The following is a 27,510-nucleotide window of genomic DNA, read 5'->3' as shown; positions in this document are numbered from 1 at the left end:
TTCTCGAAGAGCTGCAGGTGCGTTGTTATTATTTTGATAAAATAATTTTACGAGATGGGCTTTTTCTTTCAGTTTAGTTATCATTTTCCTCAAAGCGTAGATTCTATAGCTTTTCAGAAATAATAAACTTGTCCAATATCTAAGGAATCACAGGCACGCTTTGTTAGCTTGTTTGACTGATTTTAAGCGTATTTCAGGTGTGAAACTCTGCCATTTCTACTTAGTCCATCGAAGATTTAAATAAAGTGATCTTCAAGTGTTTGTTGAAATTTTGTAATTTTTGTGTTTCGTCTGGGTTAATCAAAAATGATAGAATAAATCTGCGAAAAATTTACCATCGACTGTTAAATAAATGTTTCTTTATTTTGTTTTTTACAAAAAAAATTTGGAAAATCATTTTCATAGATATTGGCGCTGCACCACCTTTTGGCAAAAATTTGAACTTTTTTTTAAATTTTCGCAGAGCGGATTACTTGTTCTATATACAAGAGAAATTTTGTTTCGTTTGGAGCCATAGAACACCTCTAGAGCCTTCTGAATATGCGAACTTTAATTATAACAAACCTGTACACAAATCAAAACACAAGGGAAATGCACGTTACAACTTGCTCCATCGTATGGTTTCGGACATTTATAAACTAATATTTTGTTTCACGGGGTCAATTAATTTATCTTAAATCAAAATTTGCGCTTTTTTTTTTCTATTAAGAAGCAAAAAATGAGCATATACTAACAATTTTTCCCAATCCGTTTCTGCAAGGCACTAACTATACTTATTTAATAGGTTCAGACATAAAAACATTCAATAAAATTTCCGATCAAAAATTTTGAAAACCACAGCATAAACATGTGCACGTGCATATAGTACATTTGTACAACACAATGTAAGACCCGTAGAATTAAAATCACCTCATTCAAACCCAAGGGTCTTTCCACAGACATCGTTTCACGCTTTACTTTCAGCCAAACATCAGTTACTGTAATCTAACATCGTGTTTACATTTTCTTTTCTTTCACTTTTCCGTAATTTATTTGCCGATCATCATCACTCTCAGCTCGTCGGTTGATGCGCCTTTCCTTCTTATCGCGATAACTCATTTCAACAACTCTCCACTTCGTTCTCAGTCTAGAAGACACGCCTTATCTGTGTTCAAATTCCAGTTTCAAACTTTTCACAACAAATTAAAGTGCTTGTAGACTGGTAACAGTTTATTATGTTTGGGTCTATTTTCAAACATTCGACATATAACCACTGATTTAAAAATAAAATGATTAATATTAATTAGATGAAATGTGCGATATAAGATGAATTTGTTATTTGTTATAGACTCATTTGAAAGGATTGATTTATTTAAATTTTCTCTCGCGTTCAATGGTAATTTAATTTAATAAAAATTTAATATGTACAAAATAATTTATCAAAAAGCGGTGATTGTTATATAATGTATTCGGGCATTATTATGAAATGATATTTATTTAATATGCATTAAGATATTCTTATCAATTCTTGACAGCTTAAGAAAGCAGTTATCACATGTTTCAATTTTTACTCTCTCGTACACGAAGTATAGAGAATACAGTCGAAGGTCAGAAATCGACTTGACTTCTCTTAGTGGAGATCTTTTTTAGTACAGCTTCACTTTTATGCTTATTATCAAACATTTTGAGGCGTGTTTTTATTTTTATGATAATAGCCAAGAAAAATGATCTCCATATCACATAAAACCAGCCTCTGTTAATAAAAGGGGAAGCAAAAGATAAAAATTAGCGGATGATTCTTTTTATCAACTCCCTAATAAAAGACGTCTGTGCTGCAGAAATTCGAACAATGAATATAAATTTTTAATCCACACCTTTGTTTTGGCTTTAGATAAGAGAATAATACTAAATATATAAATACTGGATATTATTATTTGCAGATATTGAGCATTATTTTTATATCGATAATATATTATGTTTATGAAGAAGTGATAAAAATCCGCGAAACAAAAATTTATATATTTCTAAAATTACAACTTTTCCCAAGTATTGGCGAAAAAATCTTGAAAAGAAATGGGTCTGATAATGAAGCAGTTTTGGAAAAAGGAGTGAAATCAAATAAAATATCTAAATTTTATTTTAAATTATAATTTTTTTATTTTATTATTTCATCTTTTTTATATCTAATTTATAACTGTTAAAAAATAATTTTAAATCGTAAGAAAACAACCTGTAAGCTTTTTACCGAAAAAACCTCTTGAACCGAAAGCCAGTGGTGAGGTGATCAATCTTTTAGTTTTCTTCTGCTCTTGTTCTTCCTTATTGCTCTCTTAAATTTATTGTTCTTCCATTGTTAAAATTACTCAGTCTTTTTTCGGTAAGCACGTTGAACGGGCACTTTTTCAACAATAGACTGACAATGGATATCCAATAACTGCAAAGGATTACTTGCAATTTATTGATGATCTTTTAGGCTAAAAAGATTATCAAGATTGGAAAATTGAACTAAAACTTCATCAGTTAATATACTGTCTTCAGCTAACTAAATCAGAAGTTAAATCGAACGGATAGAGCCAAATGCATTGTAAGTTGAATTGCAAAATAACATTAAATTTCAAGCACAAAAACGATTTCTTCATTACAATCGAAGAGAGGAAATTATCGCCTGACTACTATGACCCGCCCGAAAGCACCCGGAAAAACTTGAATGACCAGACCGCCGCAATAGCAACACTGGCGGGAACTTTGGTTGAGTCCTAAGAATTATCACCGACCACGGAACAATCCTTCCCGAAGGAAGAGACCATATCGATGGCAGGTAGCAACCACACCTTTTCACATGCACATAAGGGTGCCAACCACCATGCTGGAAGCTTCTCATCTTCAATTGCGAGGTGCCCCCCCCCCCGCCGTGGGACTATTGAAGAGTGGAAAGAAAAAGATGTCCTCCTGAAAAGAATATTGAATTCGATAATGCCTAAAAAGACATTTTATTCGACTGCGGCAAAGAAGAATACTTGCGAATAATCATTCCCATCAATATTTTCACTCATTCAAAGTTCACTGGATAAGTAAAGAATCAACTCTAATACAAGTTGAATATTTCATTTGGCATTCATTTTGGCATCTAATAGGAGAGATGATGGCGTGGCGCACCGCAAGATAGCATGTATATGGCACACGAATTACATTTGTCGTGCCATTAAGGTCTCGCGAGAATCGACTCCTTTCAGAAATCTGAGCGAGAGAGAAGGAGCACCTCAATTTGAAATTTCAACATGAAGAATAAATAGTTTTATCTTAATGTAGCGGAAACTCTTTTCCTTCTCGGTCATTCTCCATCTCTCCGATTCGATGTTGATGGATTGCACGTAACTCATTGAAAACAGAGCGGATAGGGTTGGGAAGTGTGAAGTAAATTATCCGTTGGATTCATGACGTCATTTCTCAAGGTCGTAAGAAACTGATAGCTGAGATAGACAATCTAGGATCTCGATCGTAAAAATTTCCCCTGAAATCGCACGCATAACAATTATATAGTCGTTCTATCATAATTTTCTATAAACTTTATTAAATTTGATTTTATACATGATTCTGTTATTTATTTATGTGTTATTAATTAATTAAAATATATATCCAAATAATCCAATTATCTTAAACCCATTGGAATCTCTTATGCCTGCAATAATTAGGTTCAAGTGTATTTGTATTAGGTTCAAGTGTTCACCATTTTAGATATATTTTTACAGTTTATTGATTTTCGTTTTAGAGTTATATTTGGCATACTTTGACAGTGACTGAGAGTTGCTATGACTTCTAAACATTCGTTATATATTTAGGTGTGTATTTCAAAAGAAAAGGAAAAAATTCACTTATTTTAAGATAAAAACATTTTTTTTTTCATGTTTAAGCCTCAAAATTTAGTTGGGGGGAAATATCAATACACTTTGTCGCCAAAAATTCTTGCCAATAGTAATAAGTTTAGCAAATCTAAACTAATCACGCCTTAACCTTTTTCAATGAGCTACGAATGATTTATTGGATTTATATGACCCGTACGGGAAATTTTCAATATCAATTCGGATCGCTGTTAAACAAATGTAAATACGGAACAGTTTCTGCTATCATTATCATCGAGAGTTTCAACAGCATTCCAACAATAATTCTGCGCATTTTCATAATGGATGAAATAATGATACCTCATCAGATCAAGGGCCAGCTGGACTTCCAGTTGCTTCTTCGTTAGCAAACCTTCATAGTTGTCCTTGTCGAAGTAGCTGGCATTGGACAAGTACAGAGCAGTGACCATTCTTGGCGTCGATCGCCCCCAACCCCACAGAGCATCACGCTGTTCCAAGAGGTGATGAATGGATTTTTGAAGAACATCGAATCGAGAGGGAATCCAAGACGTGTCACCACGAGGAATATATTTGCTAGGAAGAGTGCTCGGAGGCGCTTCAGTCGTTGTCGTTGCAACAAATGGTTTCGTAGTGGTCGATGTTGTTGTCAAGTTCAAGGCAGATGCCGTAGAAGTTGGTGAATCAGTTTTCGTGTCTTCTTCACTAGGCTCATTCGATTCATATAAGTAATCTGAAATTGATAGATACAAAAAATATATTAAAATTGAGAAAATATTGACATATGAAAATTCAATAAAGGTTTCCAGAAATGATATAAAAATATAATCATGATTCTAGATTTTCACACGCTAACCGGTAACTGAAGGAAAATATATAATCAATAGTCATATCCCTATAACCTCAAACTAGAAATTATGCAGAGGTTTATTTTCTCCTAATGCTCCGTATAATTATATTTTATGAATATGATACAATTGTTAAATACAGAAATAAAAATAAATCTTCAACACACAAATTGCAAAAATAACAAATACTGCTCAGTTGCTACAGACGGAACACAACATAGAGAATAATAAAAGTTATTCCCGTGATACACAAAATTCTCGCCACATATTGTAAATAACCTTTTTCGTATAAGCTTTGATTCTCCCTTATTAGTGGTGAAAACTCCCACCACCAATTATGTGAATAAGAAATGAAAAATGTTAGAATTGGAACAAAAGGATAAGTAATTAAGGATGTTGATCTCAGGAAGAAAATTCGTGATTAAAAAAAGAAGTGCAGCATTCTGAAACCATATCAAGAACAACTTTGAAAAATAAAGCATTCTTGGAGATGGGAAAATTGTCTAAGATTAAAATTCAACAAGATTGGCCTTTGACCCACAAGACCGATTGTTCCAATAAGGCCTCTCAAGTAAGAGATCCTGAGTCAAGTACTATAAAATATGTACTTATGTTTATAATATTAACACTAGGTTTACCAAAGGTTCATTTTGACCCCTTTGAGAAAACTTTTCGTTAATTTTCTTCAAGAAAATTATTACCGTATTTCATGAGAATATTTTAATTAATTTTTACTTATATTTATAAGACATATAATTGGAAATCTTATCTTCTTTATTTTTTTTTTTTTTTTTTAGTTTAGGAGATATGTACATAGTATACCTAGTTTTACCGAAGGGGTCATTCTGACCATTCGAATAAATATTGTTGAGAATACATACATTCATATTTAAATATGTAACGACTTGATAGGGACGCAGATATAGGTATAAATATAGAAATAAGTTTGTGTTAGTAAAATGTGTGTATATAAGAAGCAAGAAGCCGAAAGTCAGTCAGATAGAAGCTATTATAGGTTTATTAGTAAGACTAAACCAATGTTTTGGTAGAAGATGATGGTAGAATAGATGGTCTTGAAGACCTAGATTAGAAAATAAACACTTTTTTTAGTAAATAAACACAGAGGAGCTGCCTTTTCATCAGATCACACCTCAACAAATGTATTGAAAATATAAAAGATTTTCTACTTTAACTTCGTAATAGATATGTCAATTTATACTTTTTCTAATTAAATTAGGGGTTGTTTTGATCCCTTTGGTAGAAACTAGCATATGCCAACTCATGGTAAGCCTAGAGTTATATATTGATTTAGTTTTAAATAATTAATTTTTGGATACTTTCATGTCTTTAAATTGGCCTATGTGTTTTAATTTTTTTTACTGTTATCAATTTTAGGACAAGGTAGCTGCAAGCAAAGAAAGTAGGGGGGGGGGGCATCGTTTAGTCATCTCTTATAATGGCCGCCATTTTCTGCTTAGTGAAATAGTTCATCTTTCGCCTTGCTGTAAGCCTCAGTAACCATAAAAACTCTGAGAGGTCCTTGCGGTCAGACCGTGTACAGAAGAATTTGTGTGTTTTAACATAAAATTCATTGCTATCTTTTTTTCTCACTCACGCACGCATCCAAAGGGATCAATATTGTTTGTGCTTAAGAGGACCCTCTTGATGTCATTGGATGATGCTTTTGGGCTGCAGCATTTATGACTTCCAATACACCTTAAGAGATTCATAGCCAGGATATGCTGCTCAGAAAACTCTAAATTCTCTTTGGACAAATATCTGGAACTGCTACAAAGGTCAGAAAAAACCATTCCCGTATCAATATAGAAATATAGACTTCAAGCTGCCCAAAAGTGTACTGTCTGTATTAGGGTGTCCCAAAAGTTTCTTTTTCATCGTTCAATGAATGACATTATCTGACTCTGCTTGTGCAAACATGCAGGCTTATATACTAGACGTCTGTGTCATCAGTTTCAGTCGTAACAGAGCTCTAATACACCCCCCCAAAAAATTCTTTTGTCCATTTGGTGCGATTGAAAAGGCGTAATTTTCTACGAGCTCCTTCCTCAAGGTGAAACAATAAATTCAACGAAATACTGCCATCAACTGGATTAATTGAATTTTGTCTTATGGGACACCTTAATATATAGCGACTGTTATATTAAACCTTCTTTAGAAAAGGTCCTTATCATACTATGTCAACATACGAATTTTAACGTTTTTGACTCAAGTTCGTCAGCAATTGGAATGTTCATCTGTCGCCTTGAATTTCCTTTCAATATAATACTAAAAAAGATTAATTGGTGTTTGAACAAATTTTTATACCATTAATTCGCTTATGCACTTGATTGCAAATCAAATGCATGCAAGAAAAAAAAATTATCTTATTTTCTGATTTGAAAATTAATAAGTTTATTATAAAATTAGTAAAGTTTTTATCAATAAATATTATTCCATTATTTTTTTAATTTCATAGCTTACTTATTCATTGTGCGCTAATTACTAAATATTATGAATGTAAAAATATGAATATGTTTTTTTTTAATTCAAAATTTGTTATTTCCTCTTGTTGCATTTTCCAAAAAAAGTTTCCTAAACTCCCAATCAAATTTTTCCGGTAGCTTCGAATGAGTCCAGTTCTGTTCATTTCACTATTCTGCATTATTTAGTTACAAAAATATGACTTGATTTAACATAAATCCGTAAATGCATTCAAATATAAACTGCCGGTGGATGTTTATTATAACAGAAATAAATCAAGGAAACAAAGAACGGCTTTTTTAAATAAGAAGAGGAAAAGAAATAAGATTTTATTTATTCATTTTTTGGTTGTGTGCCATAGATATAATAAAGATGAATGAAAGTTCATTTTGAGTTGAATTTCGAAACAATTTTTTTAACAACAAGAAAATTATTTATTTTCCTATATAACAATTTTGATAATCAAAAAAAAAATCCCTTCAGAGATAGAGATTTTAATTTCTGCTCTTGGATCTCCACAGTCATTCACTGTTGAGAGCGCGTATTAGAAATAAAAAAAAGTGTGATTTGGATCAGGAAATAAGAGAAAATTTTAGAATAAAGTAATATGGTCTAATTTAAAATAAAAGGAAATCAATTACACGCACACACACATATATATATCCAGATAGTGTGAGTCTGATTATAAAAAATATGTCTGTAAAATCAGGGGTGGTCAGAATTTTTAGGGTGCGGGCTACTTCTAAATGTTTCAAGGTACTGCGGTCCACCCAGTGGAGTAGGTCTATATATAAGACCTATTCCTATATATAATAATTCCTATAAGTCTATATATAATATTTATTATAATTTAATAATAAATACGGAATATGTACTTACCTATAATATAATAATATCAAATGACGCGATTAATATCAAAATATTCAAAATACATTAAAAAAAATAAATCCTTTTTATCGAAAGTTAGTCCTTGTAGTTATAGTTAGCAGAAAACTTCTATTACATACTGTCCACCAACATCTCGGTATATAATTAATTATTAACTGCTAATCTTGCACTGGATTCTAGGTGGTCGTTTGAGAGAGGGGGAGGATGCGTTGTCTTAATTATGTGCATCGTTGAGAATGCAGAGTCATGCAAGTAGGTAGAGCCAAAGAACCATGTTAAATGATATGCGACTTTTTTTAAAAAATTGGGATACTTCACTTCGCCCACTAGATTCCAAAAGTTATTCTTAGGTTCTGAACTACGTCTTTTAAAATGATGTCATTTTGAAGGAGAAAATCTTCGTTTTCCTCAAGTGATAAAGAGAATATAATGTTCCATAAATATATTTCTTTTAGAATGCGCGTCTGAAGTCGTAGTAAAGGCGGTCACCCTAAAATGCCTTGGTGGTCCTTAATGCCCACCCCTGTGTTAAATGGATAATCGGGCGAAGAACATCGTCTCATTCACCGACCAGCCAAAGAGAATGCTCTTCGCTTGGATGATGCCAGGGTGTAGAGAGCAAAGGGTGGGCCTACCTACCGCAATTCTCTTCGTCCTCGCCGTCCTGGCAGTCGGGCATGTCGTTGCACCGGGCCACCTTGGGGATGCACATTCCGTTCAGGCACTGGAAGTAGCGGGATTCGCTGCAGTCATTCAGGTTGTTGGGACCTGCAACAGAAGGACACTGTTACTAAAATATTAGCCGTTCTCTCGCAACCAGCCGATTCGCCGGGGATATTGGTTATGTTGAATTTCAATTGAATCCCTTCATGTTCCTGATTCCGTCGACAAACTATTCTCAAGCATCAAATCGTCAAAGATATTAAAGGCGTGTTATTTTAATAGCCTTACACATATTCTGCTCATTGTGCACATGAACTGTTTTAATCGAAACCAACTCCATGATACCGCAGTGTATTAAAATTTAACTATCCGGTTCATCTACCTTCTGACTTTCAGGATACTGCAATCTCCTTTTTTTTTTTTTTTTTTTTTTATTTACCATGCAAACTACACAGTTGTTAAACAGATTCCTTCTTCCTTAATCCTCCGCAATGGGAAGAAAATAGCGCGATTAAATATTTGTCGAAACAATGAAAGCGATTCTAACTTCCGATTTGAATTTGTTTGCAATAAGAGTGTTTTACAATCACTAAAATTATTTTATCTTCATTCCCATGATTATCCTTTTGTTTTAAAAATCCTAAATATTTTTAACCAGATGACTTCTCGTGATTTTACTATTTTATTCTGTTGGATACTCTTTCATGTGGGAATTCTGGGCAATGAGGAGGCAGACAAGGCAAATTGGCAAGTGTTCCAGCGGCTTTGTCTATCCCTATAAACGACTTAAAGAAGCACGCAAAAATACTTCTTTATTTCAAATGGCAAGCTCAGTGGGACCTTGAAACTAACCATAGACTACATGCTATTAAACCTCATGCGCAACTGCGGTCTACATTATCGAATTGAAAAGCAGACACAATGTTAACCCGTTTACGTATTGGGCATACTAGATTCACACATCTCCACTTGTTGCTAGGTGAGCAACCACCTCTATGTTCACAACGTGACTGTCAAATGTCTGTCCAACAAATAATGTCAGAATACCCAAATTTCAATGCTCAACGTTTGCTATTTTTTTCAAAACGCGAACATTCCATTTCCTTTAATACCTGGTAAGACACCACAGGCTCAAATGTTTGCATTTTGAAAGTCTATCAGATTTTATGCACTCATATAAACTGGGTTGTTTTTAAGTACTTTTGTATACTATCCGTTTATAATTACTGTACATTGATATTATTTTAACACAGGTTTGGCACAGCGTAGTCAAAACACTGGCTCTTGCGCCAGAAAAATTCAAATAAATCCAAATTGAACTTCAGAACAACTATGCAGTCCATTGTTGAAAATGTCTTTCCATTGTCGAAATTAGGAAAAAAATGCAAAATATTGAAAGAATTCCATTAATACTTAGCCGGTATCATTGAAAAGATAATTTTCAAAATTTTGAAATGGTATAAAATTTATTTTTGTGCTATAATATTTAAAAAATTTATGAAGGAAAAAAATGCCAAAAATGCGTTTTATTTTTAATTAATTAAAATTTCAAAAATAAATCGCTCAAAGAGCACTTTCTCATCTTCTTCAAAGAATATATGTGTTAAATTTGGTGTCTTTAGATCGAAAGGTCTTGCTTGTTATTATTATAGTAGTGCTACCTTTCATTCGACCTAATCACTATGAATTTTTTCATTACCCTAAACTGTAACCCGTATGACGAAACTGAACCAAATGCTTCAGAAAGGCATTTCCTTTTTTGTAATAAGTAATTTTGAAAAAAAGTATCAGAATTTGTTTTTCAGTTTTAATTTGTGAAAACAACAATGTTGCAAAAATCATGTAGTTTGTGATTGATTTCATTTGCGTTGAATTTGTTTCAAGTTTGACTGTTGTTGACGCCATCTGACTTATTTCTGTGGTTCATTTTAATCACCTAACAGGACGATTCCCACTTTATTATAATTAAAAGATTTCATCTAATTATGAAAAATCCAAACGGCAAGCCTGAGCCATATCATTGAACGTGTTAAGAAATCTTTCATTTCCTTATGTTATAAATTTTCTTTACATGTATATTTGAAAAAATGAATACAAAATGAGGTCAACTAATCATAAGTTTCAATAATACATGATTTTTTAATTTGTTTAATTAAATTCGATTTGCACCAATCGGTAATTTTCCTAATTAAACATTTCAACACGTTTAAAACTCTTGATCTAGAGCAAAATTATATTTTATCGATTTAATTTCTTTATTAAAATTAAAAGCTGAACATCTAGTTTGTTATTAAATTTTATGAAGAAAATTTTTTTCTTTAAGTAAGTATTAAATATAGCTTATATGTGGAGAACGACGAGTGTGTCGGAAAATGAATTTATTGCAATATTGTTTTAAATGTTTGAGACATTTTCTCAATTCTTGAATTAAAAAGGCTTACCTAAAAATATAAACATTTACTTTGATTTAACAATCTCTCACAAATTTTCTACTGGCTTATTGGCTATTTATTCTACTAAAATTCTCGAATTTCAAAGTCAGAAGATTTTTCTTTTTTTACTGCATTCAGCTTGTAGCAGCAAACATTTTGTGGAGATGTAAATCCATCAGTGTCATTTCTACTGACCTGGATGTTGTGAAAGTTTAAGAAGGAAGGAATTACATTTTCCCCCGTGATGTTAGCACATAAAAAACACAGTCTAAAATAAAATCATTCCAATTTTTAACTTTTTTAACGGTATTTTCACACTATACAACTCATTTCAATAATAAAGCATAATATTTATTTATGAATATCGATTAATATTCAGATACAGCTCCAAGAAGCTACCTTAAAAGTATATTAAATAAATTGAGCCTACAGTGAAGGCAAGAAGAATGGGACAATGGCTTAACTGGCAAAAACATTTGTCAACTTACTCCCAAATTAACCCATCATTTTGAAACAGGCTAAATATAATCTTTGCAACCGGCAACGGCCCTTTCCCTTCGTATTTGAGTCGATTTAATATTAAAGGATCGGATCAATGTGGCTGCAGTGAAGAAGGCGGTTCTCTTCATTATGTCAATAGCTGCCCTCTCGCCACATCTTTCCATCTCAACAAGCCCACCCACGAACTCGAAAGAATCTGGTGGATCAACGTTATGGGAAACAAGTATGTCCGAAGTCAAAATCAGAAATCTTGTGCGATTTCTGCAAGATAACGAAGATCTGATCTCCCCAGATCTAAATCCTGAATAAATTTTTTGTCTCCTTCTTCAATCAAATCCGTCTACAAGAAATATTAACTTCATTAAAATTTTTCAACTCATATTCCCTACCGAACACTTCCTTTTTCATAATTGTATTGTATCTAGCTATTATTTTGTGCATTGTATGTAAGCTTAAAATTTTTTTTCCTAATAAATCTTTTTACTTATATCCATTCAACCGATAGAGAATGAATCCTAGAGATTCCAAGTTCAGGAATATTCTGTGAGGGAAAAAAAAAAAAAAAATGAATATTCGGATACTCCATGCACCTTAAAATTTTCATATTCACTTGTCCAAACTGTTTTTCTTGTCCTAAGTCCCCAAACCCATTATGGTTCCTTTTCCACTAAATGCCTCTTTTAGAATGCGCGTCTGAAGTCGTAGTAAAGGCGGTCACCCTAAAATGCCTTGGTGGTCCTTAATGCCCACCCCTGTGTTAAATGGATAATCGGGCGAAGAACATCGTCTCATTCACCGACCAGCCAAAGAGAATGCTCTTCGCTTGGATGATGCCAGGGTGTAGAGAGCAAAGGGTGGGCCTACCTACCGCAATTCTCTTCGTCCTCGCCGTCCTGGCAGTCGGGCATGTCGTTGCACCGGGCCACCTTGGGGATGCACATTCCGTTCAGGCACTGGAAGTAGCGGGATTCGCTGCAGTCATTCAGGTTGTTGGGACCTGCAACAGAAGGACACTGTTACTAAAATATTAGCCGTTCTCTCGCAACCAGCCGATTCGCCGGGGATATTGGTTATGTTGAATTTCAATTGAATCCCTTCATGTTCCTGATTCCGTCGACAAACTATTCTCAAGCATCAAATCGTCAAAGATATTAAAGGCGTGTTATTTTAATAGCCTTACACATATTCTGCTCATTGTGCACATGAACTGTTTTAATCGAAACCAACTCCATGATACCGCAGTGTATTAAAATTTAACTATCCGGTTCATCTACCTTCTGACTTTCAGGATACTGCAATCTCCTTTTTTTTTTTTTTTTTTTTTTATTTACCATGCAAACTACACAGTTGTTAAACAGATTCCTTCTTCCTTAATCCTCCGCAATGGGAAGAAAATAGCGCGATTAAATATTTGTCGAAACAATGAAAGCGATTCTAACTTCCGATTTGAATTTGTTTGCAATAAGAGTGTTTTACAATCACTAAAATTATTTTATCTTCATTCCCATGATTATCCTTTTGTTTTAAAAATCCTAAATATTTTTAACCAGATGACTTCTCGTGATTTTACTATTTTATTCTGTTGGATACTCTTTCATGTGGGAATTCTGGGCAATGAGGAGGCAGACAAGGCAAATTGGCAAGTGTTCCAGCGGCTTTGTCTATCCCTATAAACGACTTAAAGAAGCACGCAAAAATACTTCTTTATTTCAAATGGCAAGCTCAGTGGGACCTTGAAACTAACCATAGACTACATGCTATTAAACCTCATGCGCAACTGCGGTCTACATTATCGAATTGAAAAGCAGACACAATGTTAACCCGTTTACGTATTGGGCATACTAGATTCACACATCTCCACTTGTTGCTAGGTGAGCAACCACCTCTATGTTCACAACGTGACTGTCAAATGTCTGTCCAACAAATAATGTCAGAATACCCAAATTTCAATGCTCAACGTTTGCTATTTTTTTCAAAACGCGAACATTCCATTTCCTTTAATACCTGGTAAGACACCACAGGCTCAAATGTTTGCATTTTGAAAGTCTATCAGATTTTATGCACTCATATAAACTGGGTTGTTTTTAAGTACTTTTGTATACTATCCGTTTATAATTACTGTACATTGATATTATTTTAACACAGGTTTGGCACAGCGTAGTCAAAACACTGGCTCTTGCGCCAGAAAAATTCAAATAAATCCAAATTGAACTTCAGAACAACTATGCAGTCCATTGTTGAAAATGTCTTTCCATTGTCGAAATTAGGAAAAAAATGCAAAATATTGAAAGAATTCCATTAATACTTAGCCGGTATCATTGAAAAGATAATTTTCAAAATTTTGAAATGGTATAAAATTTATTTTTGTGCTATAATATTTAAAAAATTTATGAAGGAAAAAAATGCCAAAAATGCGTTTTATTTTTAATTAATTAAAATTTCAAAAATAAATCGCTCAAAGAGCACTTTCTCATCTTCTTCAAAGAATATATGTGTTAAATTTGGTGTCTTTAGATCGAAAGGTCTTGCTTGTTATTATTATAGTAGTGCTACCTTTCATTCGACCTAATCACTATGAATTTTTTCATTACCCTAAACTGTAACCCGTATGACGAAACTGAACCAAATGCTTCAGAAAGGCATTTCCTTTTTTGTAATAAGTAATTTTGAAAAAAAGTATCAGAATTTGTTTTTCAGTTTTAATTTGTGAAAACAACAATGTTGCAAAAATCATGTAGTTTGTGATTGATTTCATTTGCGTTGAATTTGTTTCAAGTTTGACTGTTGTTGACGCCATCTGACTTATTTCTGTGGTTCATTTTAATCACCTAACAGGACGATTCCCACTTTATTATAATTAAAAGATTTCATCTAATTATGAAAAATCCAAACGGCAAGCCTGAGCCATATCATTGAACGTGTTAAGAAATCTTTCATTTCCTTATGTTATAAATTTTCTTTACATGTATATTTGAAAAAATGAATACAAAATGAGGTCAACTAATCATAAGTTTCAATAATACATGATTTTTTAATTTGTTTAATTAAATTCGATTTGCACCAATCGGTAATTTTCCTAATTAAACATTTCAACACGTTTAAAACTCTTGATCTAGAGCAAAATTATATTTTATCGATTTAATTTCTTTATTAAAATTAAAAGCTGAACATCTAGTTTGTTATTAAATTTTATGAAGAAAATTTTTTTCTTTAAGTAAGTATTAAATATAGCTTATATGTGGAGAACGACGAGTGTGTCGGAAAATGAATTTATTGCAATATTGTTTTAAATGTTTGAGACATTTTCTCAATTCTTGAATTAAAAAGGCTTACCTAAAAATATAAACATTTACTTTGATTTAACAATCTCTCACAAATTTTCTACTGGCTTATTGGCTATTTATTCTACTAAAATTCTCGAATTTCAAAGTCAGAAGATTTTTCTTTTTTTACTGCATTCAGCTTGTAGCAGCAAACATTTTGTGGAGATGTAAATCCATCAGTGTCATTTCTACTGACCTGGATGTTGTGAAAGTTTAAGAAGGAAGGAATTACATTTTCCCCCGTGATGTTAGCACATAAAAAACACAGTCTAAAATAAAATCATTCCAATTTTTAACTTTTTTAACGGTATTTTCACACTATACAACTCATTTCAATAATAAAGCATAATATTTATTTATGAATATCGATTAATATTCAGATACAGCTCCAAGAAGCTACCTTAAAAGTATATTAAATAAATTGAGCCTACAGTGAAGGCAAGAAGAATGGGACAATGGCTTAACTGGCAAAAACATTTGTCAACTTACTCCCAAATTAACCCATCATTTTGAAACAGGCTAAATATAATCTTTGCAACCGGCAACGGCCCTTTCCCTTCGTATTTGAGTCGATTTAATATTAAAGGATCGGATCAATGTGGCTGCAGTGAAGAAGGCGGTTCTCTTCATTATGTCAATAGCTGCCCTCTCGCCACATCTTTCCATCTCAACAAGCCCACCCACGAACTCGAAAGAATCTGGTGGATCAACGTTATGGGAAACAAGTATGTCCGAAGTCAAAATCAGAAATCTTGTGCGATTTCTGCAAGATAACGAAGATCTGATCTCCCCAGATCTAAATCCTGAATAAATTTTTTGTCTCCTTCTTCAATCAAATCCGTCTACAAGAAATATTAACTTCATTAAAATTTTTCAACTCATATTCCCTACCGAACACTTCCTTTTTCATAATTGTATTGTATCTAGCTATTATTTTGTGCATTGTATGTAAGCTTAAAATTTTTTTTCCTAATAAATCTTTTTACTTATATCCATTCAACCGATAGAGAATGAATCCTAGAGATTCCAAGTTCAGGAATATTCTGTGAGGGAAAAAAAAAAAAAAATGAATATTCGGATACTCCATGCACCTTAAAATTTTCATATTCACTTGTCCAAACTGTTTTTCTTGTCCTAAGTCCCCAAACCCATTATGGTTCCTTTTCCACTAAATGCCTCTTTTATTGTAGAATGTCCTAATATGTACAAATATTTTAATTTAATAAAATTTTAGTTCTAATTTTAAGTAAAAATTAAATTTATTTCAAATTAGGCCAATATTTTATGCCAGTGCTCTAAAATCGGCATATATTTACAAAATGGCAAAAATTCCCAAATTTTGGTAATTCAATCTTATTGAAGCATTCGAGTCTTCATTTTTCCCAAGCATTTATTTGAGATATCAAAGTAACATTAAGCAGAATGCCTATCTATGTAATCCTATAAGGCAATGCTTATAATGATGGGTGTCTTCAGTTTTGAGAAGAAAGCGTGTAGAAAGAGAATTGCTGTATCAAGATCAGGTGACTGGACGAGAGTTGTACATATGTGATAAAAAAAACCACTTTCACCAAAATTGCCCATGTTTTCTAAATTATTGATGTAAATACAAATTGTTAGCCATTCCTATTGTGAAAACAAATTTATTCGATAATTTTTCTTAAAAATTAGCATCGACTTGTTATGCATATTTCTTGAAAGCTAACAATAATCTAGAATTCTGTTTATTAAGGAACTTAAGAGTCATGGGATAAGATATGAGGAAGTGATCTGTGGCAAGGATAGCATGGTTGGTAACGCGTTAGATTTCCATCCCTTGGGTAATGAGTTCGAACTCCGCCGACCGAATACTCTCCATGTATAAGGTGGCTGGTGCACGTTTAAATCTGTCGTGGTCCACGAGTCGGGACAATACCAGTAGGCGTACTGGATCAGAGGTGATCGTTTTCTGATTCAGGTCTGATTTGTGGATGAGTGAATGAAATGTATGAATGAAGTCCACCCTATAAAAAGGAGTGTGACGCTTGAGTAACTACTCTTGGCAAAATGGCGCAACTAAAACAAGAGACGCTAAAAAGTTTCAGCTTAATAATTGCTGACTTTGTCAGTGGGCTTGTCTATGACAAGTGCCATAAGAAACAACAATAAATTATCCATAATATAATATGATTTAGAAAAGGAGGGATGGCAGTTTTCCTTTATAACCTTTTTTCTCTATATTATTAATCGTATGCAATCGGGGAAATCAGTTACGAAAGTGCCTATTAGCGTGCATCTTTGGCGATTAATAGTTGGGATGCAGTAAATACAAAAGTATCAGAAAACCGAATATGATTTTGGATATCTTTTCCATCCCAATAAGAAAAAGAACTACAATTTTATTCACAAAATCGCACAGCAAATTTTATATTTCGCATTTGGTTACAAATTTGATACATACTATACTTTATATTTTAAATTTATGAAAGGCGTTTTATCTATCGAGCTTTCTTAGTTATCGAGTTAGTCAATATTTAAACAGGAATAGGCAGACTTCCTTAGAACAGATTTTGTTTAAAATTTCACGGAAATCAGCACATTTCAATAGAGACAGCATATCACATTTCATTTGTCTGATTGAAAGTAGTTTTGAATTTAACGTGTGTTCGCAGCCACAGAAATGGCCAGATGGAAAGCCATATTTCCAAAAATGTGATTCAAACAGTTCTGAAACATGGGGATTCGTTAAAATCTCGAGTTCGTATTTTCTGATAATTACAACACGCGAAAAAATAAAAAAATAAGAAATTTTTGCTCTAAAATGACGGCTATAGGCATTTCGTTAGCTTTGAAATAAGTTAAAAAGTCAAATTAGAATGAAATTATCCTAGCTTATTTTCCTCGTGGATGTTTCCAATTCCATTGTCCATTCCTTTTAAATGAATACAAGAGTATTATTCATTTTGAAACATATTTAGATAATAAGCACCTCTCATTCCAAATTTTTAGGTTCTCGGCGTTCGTTTTTAACTTGCACTAGGCTAATAGAGACAAACTGCACCTATCATAAAATCAAATTTCGATCCCGAAGCTATGGTCTTATTACGAGGGCCTTCGAATCGGAGAATCCATGATAAGAGTGCAACCGATTATAAAATTCACAGGAAAAAAAATTATTTCGCCAGTATGCCACCAGTTAAGCATTTGCATATCGAAAAGCAATAAAAGGAAAATAAGGGCTCTTGAAAATGCTTCAACACGTAAAAAATGAAACAAGCACATTTCTTTTTCTCTTTGACTTACAACGCCAGTAGGCACTTTTTTTTTTTTTTTTTTTTTTTTTTTTTTAATATCGGCAGAATGACGCACTGACTAGAATCGCTTTTCTGGAGGACAAAAAGTTAAAATTCAGCTGTACATATATCTGAAAATGGTACTTACGTTTCGACTCACTTGGATCAAATGTACGACAATATTTTTCATCCGAATCGTCGAAGCAGTCCGGTGGTCCATCGCACCAGGACGTCCTGTCCACACACTGGCCGCTTTCACAAGGAAGCTCTTGATATTCACATTTGGCTGTGAAAGGAAAACAATAACATGCTTAAATCACAATAAAATTATTCGAAATAAAAATCCGAGACACTTTATTAAGTTCGTGCCCTCTTTTATTTATTTTAAAATAGCGGTGTCAAACTGAAAGCTTAAATTTGCATATTTTTTTGTTTGTTTTTATTTATTTACTAGCCGCCTTTGGCGACCAGCCGGTTCGCCAATCTTAATGTTCGTTAAAATTTTAATAATTAAATATTTTATGCAATTTCCACTTTAATAGCTTCTTCATCAAAATATTTTAAAACTTCAAATTTTGATTATCATATAATTCATTCATAATATTATAAAGGCCTTCAGTCATAACGTAATATGTATCTCTCTCATTTTCTGTTAGCACCCGTAGAATTTATGCTTTAAATTAAAGTGGAAAGAATTTATCTTCAATTAATATAATAATATTTTTTACTGAAACAAAGCATTTTTTTATAATCTGATTACTGAAAATAGAGTCACTCAGCGTTTAAACTTTATGGGCACTAAAGAATATCTTTTTAAATTTATGTAATATCTCAAGAGTTGGTCAACAAAATTTTCTTAGATTCATTATGAGCAGATCGATTAATTAACAATGTTTAAATTTAAATGCATCAAACACTAAGAAAATAAAATGAATCGTTTAAAATAATCGGTCGAAAACAGGTTTAAAAAAACTACTTAAAAAACGATGTACTTAAAACTATAAACATATGCAAAAAATATATAACTAACATAAATACAATTTACTTAAAAAAGCATGCAACTAACCTAAAAATAATTTAAATCATTCGTTGGTTGTCATGTCAACAGTCAGAACACAATGCGCATGCGTGAATTTTCTTCGCCGGTTACGTAACGCAAATACGTGATTTTTTCTACGCCAGTTGGGGTAACGCTATGCGGATTAGAAATTTTTAATTTCCTTTATTCTGTTTTATTTTAATTCAAAAGTACTTCAGAATGAATCTGAAAGATTGATTCATTAACAATGTTTAATTTTAAATGCATCAAACATTAAGAAAATAAACAGAACCGATTGAAATAATCCGCCGAAAAATTTTAACCCTAGCCTCATTACTGTTGGGAGAAAAAAAAAACTGAAGCCTTTCTCGTTTGGCGCTGGGGATAATGGAAGATTTTTTTGGCGAAAAAGTTGGCGGTGGGGAAAATGGAAGATTTTTTTGGCGGGAAAGTTAGTTTTTAATTAATAATTAAAATTCTAATTAAAAATTCGAAAAAAGAAACCCCAGGTGCACATTCCCGACCTCCAAGGTATACATGTACCAAATTTGGTAGCTGTTTGTCAAACGGTCTGGCCTGTAGAGCGCCAACACACACACACACACACATTGAGCTTTATTATAAGTATAGATAGATGGTTTTTAGTAAGTATAGTATAATTTCTTGCCGCTTACAAATGTTAAGACAAATTAGAATGGTTTTCAAATTTTTCTTCCCATTTAGCTTACGAAGCACCCATGCTTGTATTTCGGCTTATAATAGCAATCATACTGCTCAACAACAAAATAATAAATTGAATACGAACAGCTATTTGTTACTATTAAAAATGAAAATGATAGACAGTATTGATAATTAGTTCTAGATGTTTTGGAAACATTTTACTAGCGACAATTGTGGAGAAACCTAAGGCAGAAAATGTAAGACGAAATAATTTCTTGATTATAAGAAGATTTTACTTCCTCCGCTGCATATAGCTAAAAACTGGAGCTAATAAAAAATATTGCAAAGAGTATGCAGGAACAAATGGAATGTTTTATGGATTGAGATCAAAATTTCCTGATGAAGTCATGCAAAGCTGAAGCAAGCCTTTCAAAGGCAACACCTACTTGAAATTCTACTGGTGGCATAAAACACGAGGGATACTGTTATGTTTCATTTTAATGAAATCTTTTAGCTTCAAGTGCATGACACCCTCAAATTGCCAGACATTAAAGTTATGATCTATTAAGCGTCTTACATATAAATATGTTCTGATCATTGTGAACAAGAACCTTTCTCATGGATATCAGTCCTACATATATATCAGTTCTCTGCCCAGTAAGCGTGTGGAAGATTTTGGTCTTGTAGTCCGGCATATTTCATTCATTTTATACCTGGCTATCATTAATGGCACTCGAGCAGTAATTCTCGGCCACAATGCAGAGCGAAAGAGTCCTCGAAATCCTAAATCGTTGAGCCACTGATTTCAGTGAAATGGTAAAATTCTTTTCTCTGAGGTCTTACAAATGTAAATGCAATTTCATTATAATGTATTTAAAAGCGTCTCCTTGAAATTTTATTGAGCAGTGTTATGTGCATTCAATTATGATGTTTGAATCAGAGGCGTTTCAAAATCTTGCCATGACTACAAAAAGCATAGGTTCCGTTTTAATCCAGTGTTGCTCATTATATATATTTTACTGTTTTTTTATTTAAAGACCAAACATAAATGAGCAAAATTGAACTAATAATAATTCTTTCACACAAATATTTTAATGCAACATTTTTATCAGCAATATACTACTTCGAGACATAAGTAGAGCCGCTGTTAGGACCTTATTTTCCTAAACTGAAAGAAATTCATTTTTTCCTTTGCTGTTGCCATTAAAGTAAGTAATTTCTTCAGACAAATTGAAACTTTAATATAAAATAATATTATCTAAATAACTCTAAGTTGTTTTGTTCTTTAATCACCTTGCCAGCCAATGTATTTCCCTGCGAAAAATGTAGAATTGTTCTTAAAAAATCTCTTGAACAATTAAGCTGTAAAAGTAACAACTAATGTTCTTATAGACCGTATGTATTCTTAAATTATATTTTCAACTTTTTTCCGAGAATTCTAGAAGTTACTTTTAATTTTGAATAAATTTATATTTTTCAAGAGAAAAATTATTTTAATAAAGATATATTTTATTATTTGCCAGATTAATTTTTTTTATGATTCTTAAAAGCATACCTTTGAGAAAATCTTTTGCAAATCAGACTGAAGATAAGGTACCCACGAGCAGTTAATGAAAAAAAAACACCATTGAAGAAAATTTAATAATTTTCCAGCCTGCTGAAACAGTTTTTCCTTTTACTAAATGGTTAAGAAAATAGTCCATGATGTTTCTTCACATTAGATGCATTGATTTGATCATTTTTCTATAAAAAATATCATTGAGCTTTCACAAAAAAAAAGATTCATACTTTTTTTCCCATGGTCATGTACATAATTATTTTAAGAGTGTATAACTGATTTCTCTATGACCCTTTTTTATGATGCATAAACACGCACTGAAATGAAATAAGGATGAGGACTTTGCTACAATTGTAAATAACAACTTTCACATTATTCTCTTGATTTGCTGTTGTTACTATGACAACAAAATATTTTTATGTAGCATGTTTTCTAAAAATATAATGGGGTGAAATGACGTGCATTTGAAGGTCAAGTTTTACAAGTTCATTTAAACAAATCTCTAGAAATGAACGAATTCGGACATGAATTGCAACGACTTCGTCATTGTAAAAGGTAATAATTGAAGGTCCAGTAAAGATGTAAAACCGCGATATTATGCAGATGGAAGTATATTCATCACAATGATGCCATTTGAATAGAAATTTTAAAAATATATCCTTTTTAAGAGATTTTTCAGTCCATATCTTGGTATTGTAGTGACCCGAGGCTCCAGTTAGGATGCGACTACTACTCCAAGGCCACAAAAACATCAACTTAGCGCTAATCAGATCATCAACAGAATTCACAAGAATCCGAAGACAACGGAAGGAGAAACCGCTTAGTCAGCCCAAGAGATGGAAACTGCCATCTATCTCGGCCGTCCGGGGGGAGTCTGGCTCGTGAAAGGCACTCCTTATGCGCTTGTGAAGAGGCGCCTCGGCTCGTATTGGATAACAATACAAACTGAAGTATTTAGTCCTGAGTGTTGCTTCTAACTGACGTCGATCGCTGTGACAGCTTCAAGGAGGGAGACAAAAGTGTGCTCAGACAGCTTTTCTCACGCCCGAGATCCACGCAGAATCCTTCCCTAATCTTCGGGAGGGTGGATATTTATAAATATACATTTTGTTGGTGGGTACAAGAGATTCTGTTGGCTTCCATTGGAGAGGAAGTTAAAAAGATCAGAAAACTGGATGCCATATTTTTGACGATCTATGTGGTTATAAAATATATTTTTTTTAAAAACATAGGAACGACTTTTGCAAATGTGAACTTTAAATTATTATAAACTAGCTGGTACCCGGCACATTGCTGCCGCAGAAGAAATAATTTTGGAACTATCGTTTGAAATTTGAAATAGCTATCTTGTTTAATTACGAATGATAGAAAGACGAGTATTTATTTTCTTGTCAACAATGAATACATTCATTTAAATTGAATGATATATAAAGGAGAATGATGAATAATATTTATTCTATTTTTTAAACTTGATTATATAAGTATATTTTAGGATAAACAATATTTTTTTGTTTTCCCGGTTTCAGTAAAAGCAAATAAATTTCGTGGCTGTCCGAGTCGTAAGCATCCAATATACAACTTGCCATGTGAAACACATGGATTTTCAAAGCTCAAAGAAATAAATTGGCAACGTTTTATCGACATCGGATGAACAGTACGGCAGCACATAAAATACGGACAAACAAAAAATATATTTTTATGTATTAGAAATAATAATTGTATTATGCCTATAACCTTCGTGTAAGTACAAGCAATAAGTTGGCAAAGTTTTATCTCACTCGGAGGCGGCGCATAAAATACGAACAAACAAAATTTCATTTTTATATATTAGATTTGATGATTAACCAAAAATATTTTACTCGCTTTAAGGAGAATGAGAAATGAACCCTTAGCTCTTATCGAAAGAGATATGGCATGTTTTGAAGATCTTAAATACTCTCTTTTTTCAGACAGGAATTCATTAGTTTGTCATCTAGAATTATATTTTTGTAGCCTGAACTTCTGTTTCATATTTAAGGAAAAATGATAGAAAAAGTAGGAACCGATACAAGTCAGTATACCATTGCTTTTTTTTTTTTTTTCATTTGCTTTTCATCAAGCTTCATCCACGCATATGAAAACAATAAAATCCATTAAAGCTAAGCCTTTAGAGAACAGATTGAAAATAATAACACCTTCCATAATCAGTTGTAACTTAAACTGATATTAATATCTTTCCACATTTCAGAAATGCGCAATGAATTCTGCAAAAATGAACGATATTCATATTACAAACTTTATTATTGCATAGAATTCTTTTCAGTCGTAGTAATTATTTTTAAATGCTTTAATCCGAATTGAAGTAATTAAAGAGAGGGCCGTAGCCAGAGCCTGCCTTCTCTGCAAAGGGGTCTGACTGCAAAAAACCTTTTGGGGCCCTAAATTTTTTGTAAAATCAAAAAAATTACAAACATGAATACATATTAATACTGCGTGTGTTCATTTATTACGTGATTTTTTTTTTTTTTTTTTTGCTATTAATTACTTCAGAAAAAATACAATTTTTTCTTTGATGCTTAGTTATAGCAAGTTCATTGAAGCGTTCTGCACACATGCCTGACCAAAGATAATTCTTTGTTAGTTTTAATTGCAGAAAGAGGGCTCAATATTTACTATGATAACTGGCAAGATAAAGAAAGGTTTTAATACTATTAATACATTTAGAAATAACTCATTATAATTATTATTATATATTGCAATATGTATTGAACGTTATTTGCAACCCTCTCATTCAATATCAAATCCCATAATAAAATAATTTCTAGGATTAGGTTTTCATCTACATCTTTGTTATAAAATTTTACAAAGTTTGTGGAATATTTTTCTATTTCATATTGTTGTTGTTTTTCAAAGTTTTTATATCCGTGATTAGTTTGAAATACGTTTAAATCTATCTTCTATCTCTATAATAACAGTATCAATTACAGTGTTAAATAATAATATCTAAATTCCTCTGTTGGGTTTTCTATAACTTCGGAATAGCTAGATATGTCGGAATATAATCTTTTTCTTTTTAGAATTCTTTTTTTTAAATGTTCTGAAATATTCAAATTGCGTTCTATCACTTTTGCTACGTCTAAAAATGTGTTAAATTTTGGATTTCAGTTTTAATTTTATTGATAAAATTAAAAGCCGAGTCAAGAACAATTGTTAAAATAGTTTATTGATAGCGTTAATTTTGGATAAGATTGCAAACCCTACTATTAAACATTCAAAAAAATGATATTTCTTGTATTGGATAACAGACTTTCAGCTTCGTATGCTACGCTGTATTATCGTTATTTGCGTGAATAAATTCTTCTAGGGCATTACAAATTTTTTCAAACTGTGTATACACAGCTTTAACCGAATCTGTCTTGACTTCCCAAAGTGTATCGCATAATGGTTTAAGAGTAATGCTTAAATTCTTTTGTAGAATTTCTCATTTTTTTATAGATGTAGAAAATAAGCATTATTAAATTTGATATATCAAAAAAAAGACGTTTTTACAATATATATTGTTGGAAGCGACATCACAAATTAATAAAATAAAAGAGTGTCATAGGCAAGACACATAAATTGCATGAAGGTTTAGAGCAATTATTCTAGATTACATCTTTATATTTCTCTTTCATGTTGCTACCGTTGTCTTATACAAACCATAATATCTAAATCAAGCTTACTTAATATTTCCAATAGAGTTTTTGCAAGTCCTTTTCCAGTCGCATCAGTTATTTTAATAAACCTTATAAAGGACTCATAATGAGTTCATTTTTTCTCAGCAAAATTTACATGCCTAATGATAGCTGAAGTTTGTTCTTTATGGGAAATATCAAGATTATAATCCGTTTGGATACTATTGTACTTGGCTGCTTTTATATCGACTTTAATTTTGTTAAGGACTTCATTTCATAATGCATTAATAATTTATTCTTGTGATCTATATGCTAAAAGATGCGCAATTCTATTTTTCGAATTTTTTTATTCCATTTATAGGATCTATTAGCATAGAATCTTATTTACTAAATAATTAGATGGAACTTAAAAAATTTAAATTATTAGGAGTTCCTATTATTTTCATGGGTTCCACAAAGTGAAAGATTATTACATAATGAAAATAGAATCACATTTGCAATTCTTTAAACTAGTCATTTAGGTCGTTCCATTTCTTTATTTGTATTAACTTGATTTGAACAGTAGAACATAACTGTTCTGTTACTTAACTTTATTAAGTCTTACTAAAGTCAAAGTTAAAGTTTAGTTTAGTCTTAGTTAGTCTAAGTATAAAAGAATTAAACTGACAACGCTCATGATCTTGAATTACAGTTGACAGCTTTCTCTACCCCCCCCGTCTCCTTTCTTCAACGGTTCCCCCCCCTTTCTCGTATATGAAGTAATTAAAGACAAAATATTGTAATCGACAAAAAAATCGAACTCGAGATTTTGATGAATCTCCAAGTTTTAAACTGTCATGAGTTCGAAAAACGCATTTTTAGACAATATCTGTCTGTCTGTGAAAAATATGACTCGAAAACGCTTCAAGTTAGGCGGACATTTGGTATACGGCCTTTGTACGAAATTTGTAGATTTCAGTCAAATTTTGAACAAAATCCGTTTCGAGGAAAACGGTCCGTCTGTGTAGCTGTTCGAATATAACACGATAAGTATGAAACGAAATGAACTACATGGATAAAATTTGGTACACATATTTAACATATATTGGGTAGACAGAAATTTTGATCTAAATCTATAAGGAGTTGACCGTCAATCTGTTTGAAGTTTTAGAAGCATTTAAACATTTAAACGCGACAAACAAAAGAGCTTCAAAGACGCAATGATGTAAATACATCAAATTTGGTATGCAATTTTGCGACTGCAATTTTAGTTCTGTGTCAAAGTTTGTTTTCAATTGGTTGGGAAAAACTTGTCTGAAATACATATGCACATTTATCAGAGAGTAAGCGAGAAAGTTTTTGGAGACCACTCCACCCTGATCTTTCTTACTGAATGAAAAATTGTTGATAAAAGGTCACTTAGGTTTTTCATGGAAAAAAAATAAAAATAATAAATTTTTAAGAGCTGCAAAAGTTAGCAAAATTATTAATTATTAATAAACATTATTAATAAAAAAAATTATTAATATGGAGCCAGAATTCCGCATCTCTTATAAGGCATGATAAATTTTCCGCTTAAATGATAGCAAAAATCACTAAAAAAGGGAAACTATAATATAGAAACGAATACCGGCAGTTTGAAGTATAATAATGAACGAAAATTTCACGATCTTAACGCTTTCAGCTTAAATTTAACGAGACGTTCAGTTTGTTGACATAGGAAAGAATCAAGTGTGTGTGTGTGGTGTGGGGGGGGGGAGAACATTCTCGCGATGGCCATTATTCCATTAAAAAGTAGAGCGCAACAAAAACAGCGTAATCAAAAACCCTTCAACCATCGGTAACTTTAGATTTGTATAAATAAAGCGAAAGAGCTTCTGACACAAATCCCTAATTCATAACTGTGTCCTTGAGATGTTTTCGGCGACCCCGGTGTGTCCTTGGATAATGAATGTCTCGAATAAGTGCACCAGGTGCATAACAACGAAGGCATACCAGAAAGTGAACATGCAAAATCAAACAGTTCGATTGAAGGTGTTTTTTTTTTTTTGTTTTTTTTTACTACTTATTATTGTGATTACATTTTGCGGTTTTCTGTTTCTGTTTTTTTTTTTTTCTTTTTTTTTCAAATTAGAATTGCCAAACAATTGAAGAGGATTTGAAATTAAGATACAAGCATGGCTTGGGTAGACTAGACTACCATATGTCTAAATAATGGTAGACAGATAACTTATTAATATGAATATTAATGCCAAAAACAGGGTATGACTTTAAAAAATGGTATGATGATTCTACAGCTTACAGAGAATTTATCATATATTTTTAAACTGGCCATAATTATATGTTTGCTTTTTTAATCCAATAAATATTTTCAAAT

The 27,510-nt window shown here is 32.3% G+C and overlaps 1 protein-coding gene across 1 annotated transcript in view; it reads right to left on the bottom strand.

Moving 5' to 3' along the window:
* LOC129976160 (uncharacterized protein CG3556-like) overlaps positions 1-27,510 on the bottom strand; it is a 92,945-nt gene that overhangs the window by 29,054 nt on the left and 36,381 nt on the right. The window contains exons 2-5 of the mRNA XM_056089589.1: positions 18,393-18,530; positions 12,518-12,646; positions 8,693-8,821; positions 4,179-4,569 (exon numbers count right to left, since the gene is read on the bottom strand). Coding sequence (XP_055945564.1) covers positions 4,179-4,569; positions 8,693-8,821; positions 12,518-12,646; positions 18,393-18,530 — 787 coding nt within the window. The remainder of the gene's footprint in view (positions 1-4,178; positions 4,570-8,692; positions 8,822-12,517; positions 12,647-18,392; positions 18,531-27,510) is intronic.

The sequence above is a fragment of the Argiope bruennichi genome, chromosome 7 (assembly GCF_947563725.1).
Source record: "Argiope bruennichi chromosome 7, qqArgBrue1.1, whole genome shotgun sequence".
NCBI lineage: Eukaryota > Metazoa > Arthropoda > Arachnida > Araneae > Araneidae > Argiope > Argiope bruennichi.
The sequence above is the reverse complement of the archived record's forward strand: the minus strand, read 5'-3'. Positions and strand labels throughout refer to the sequence as shown.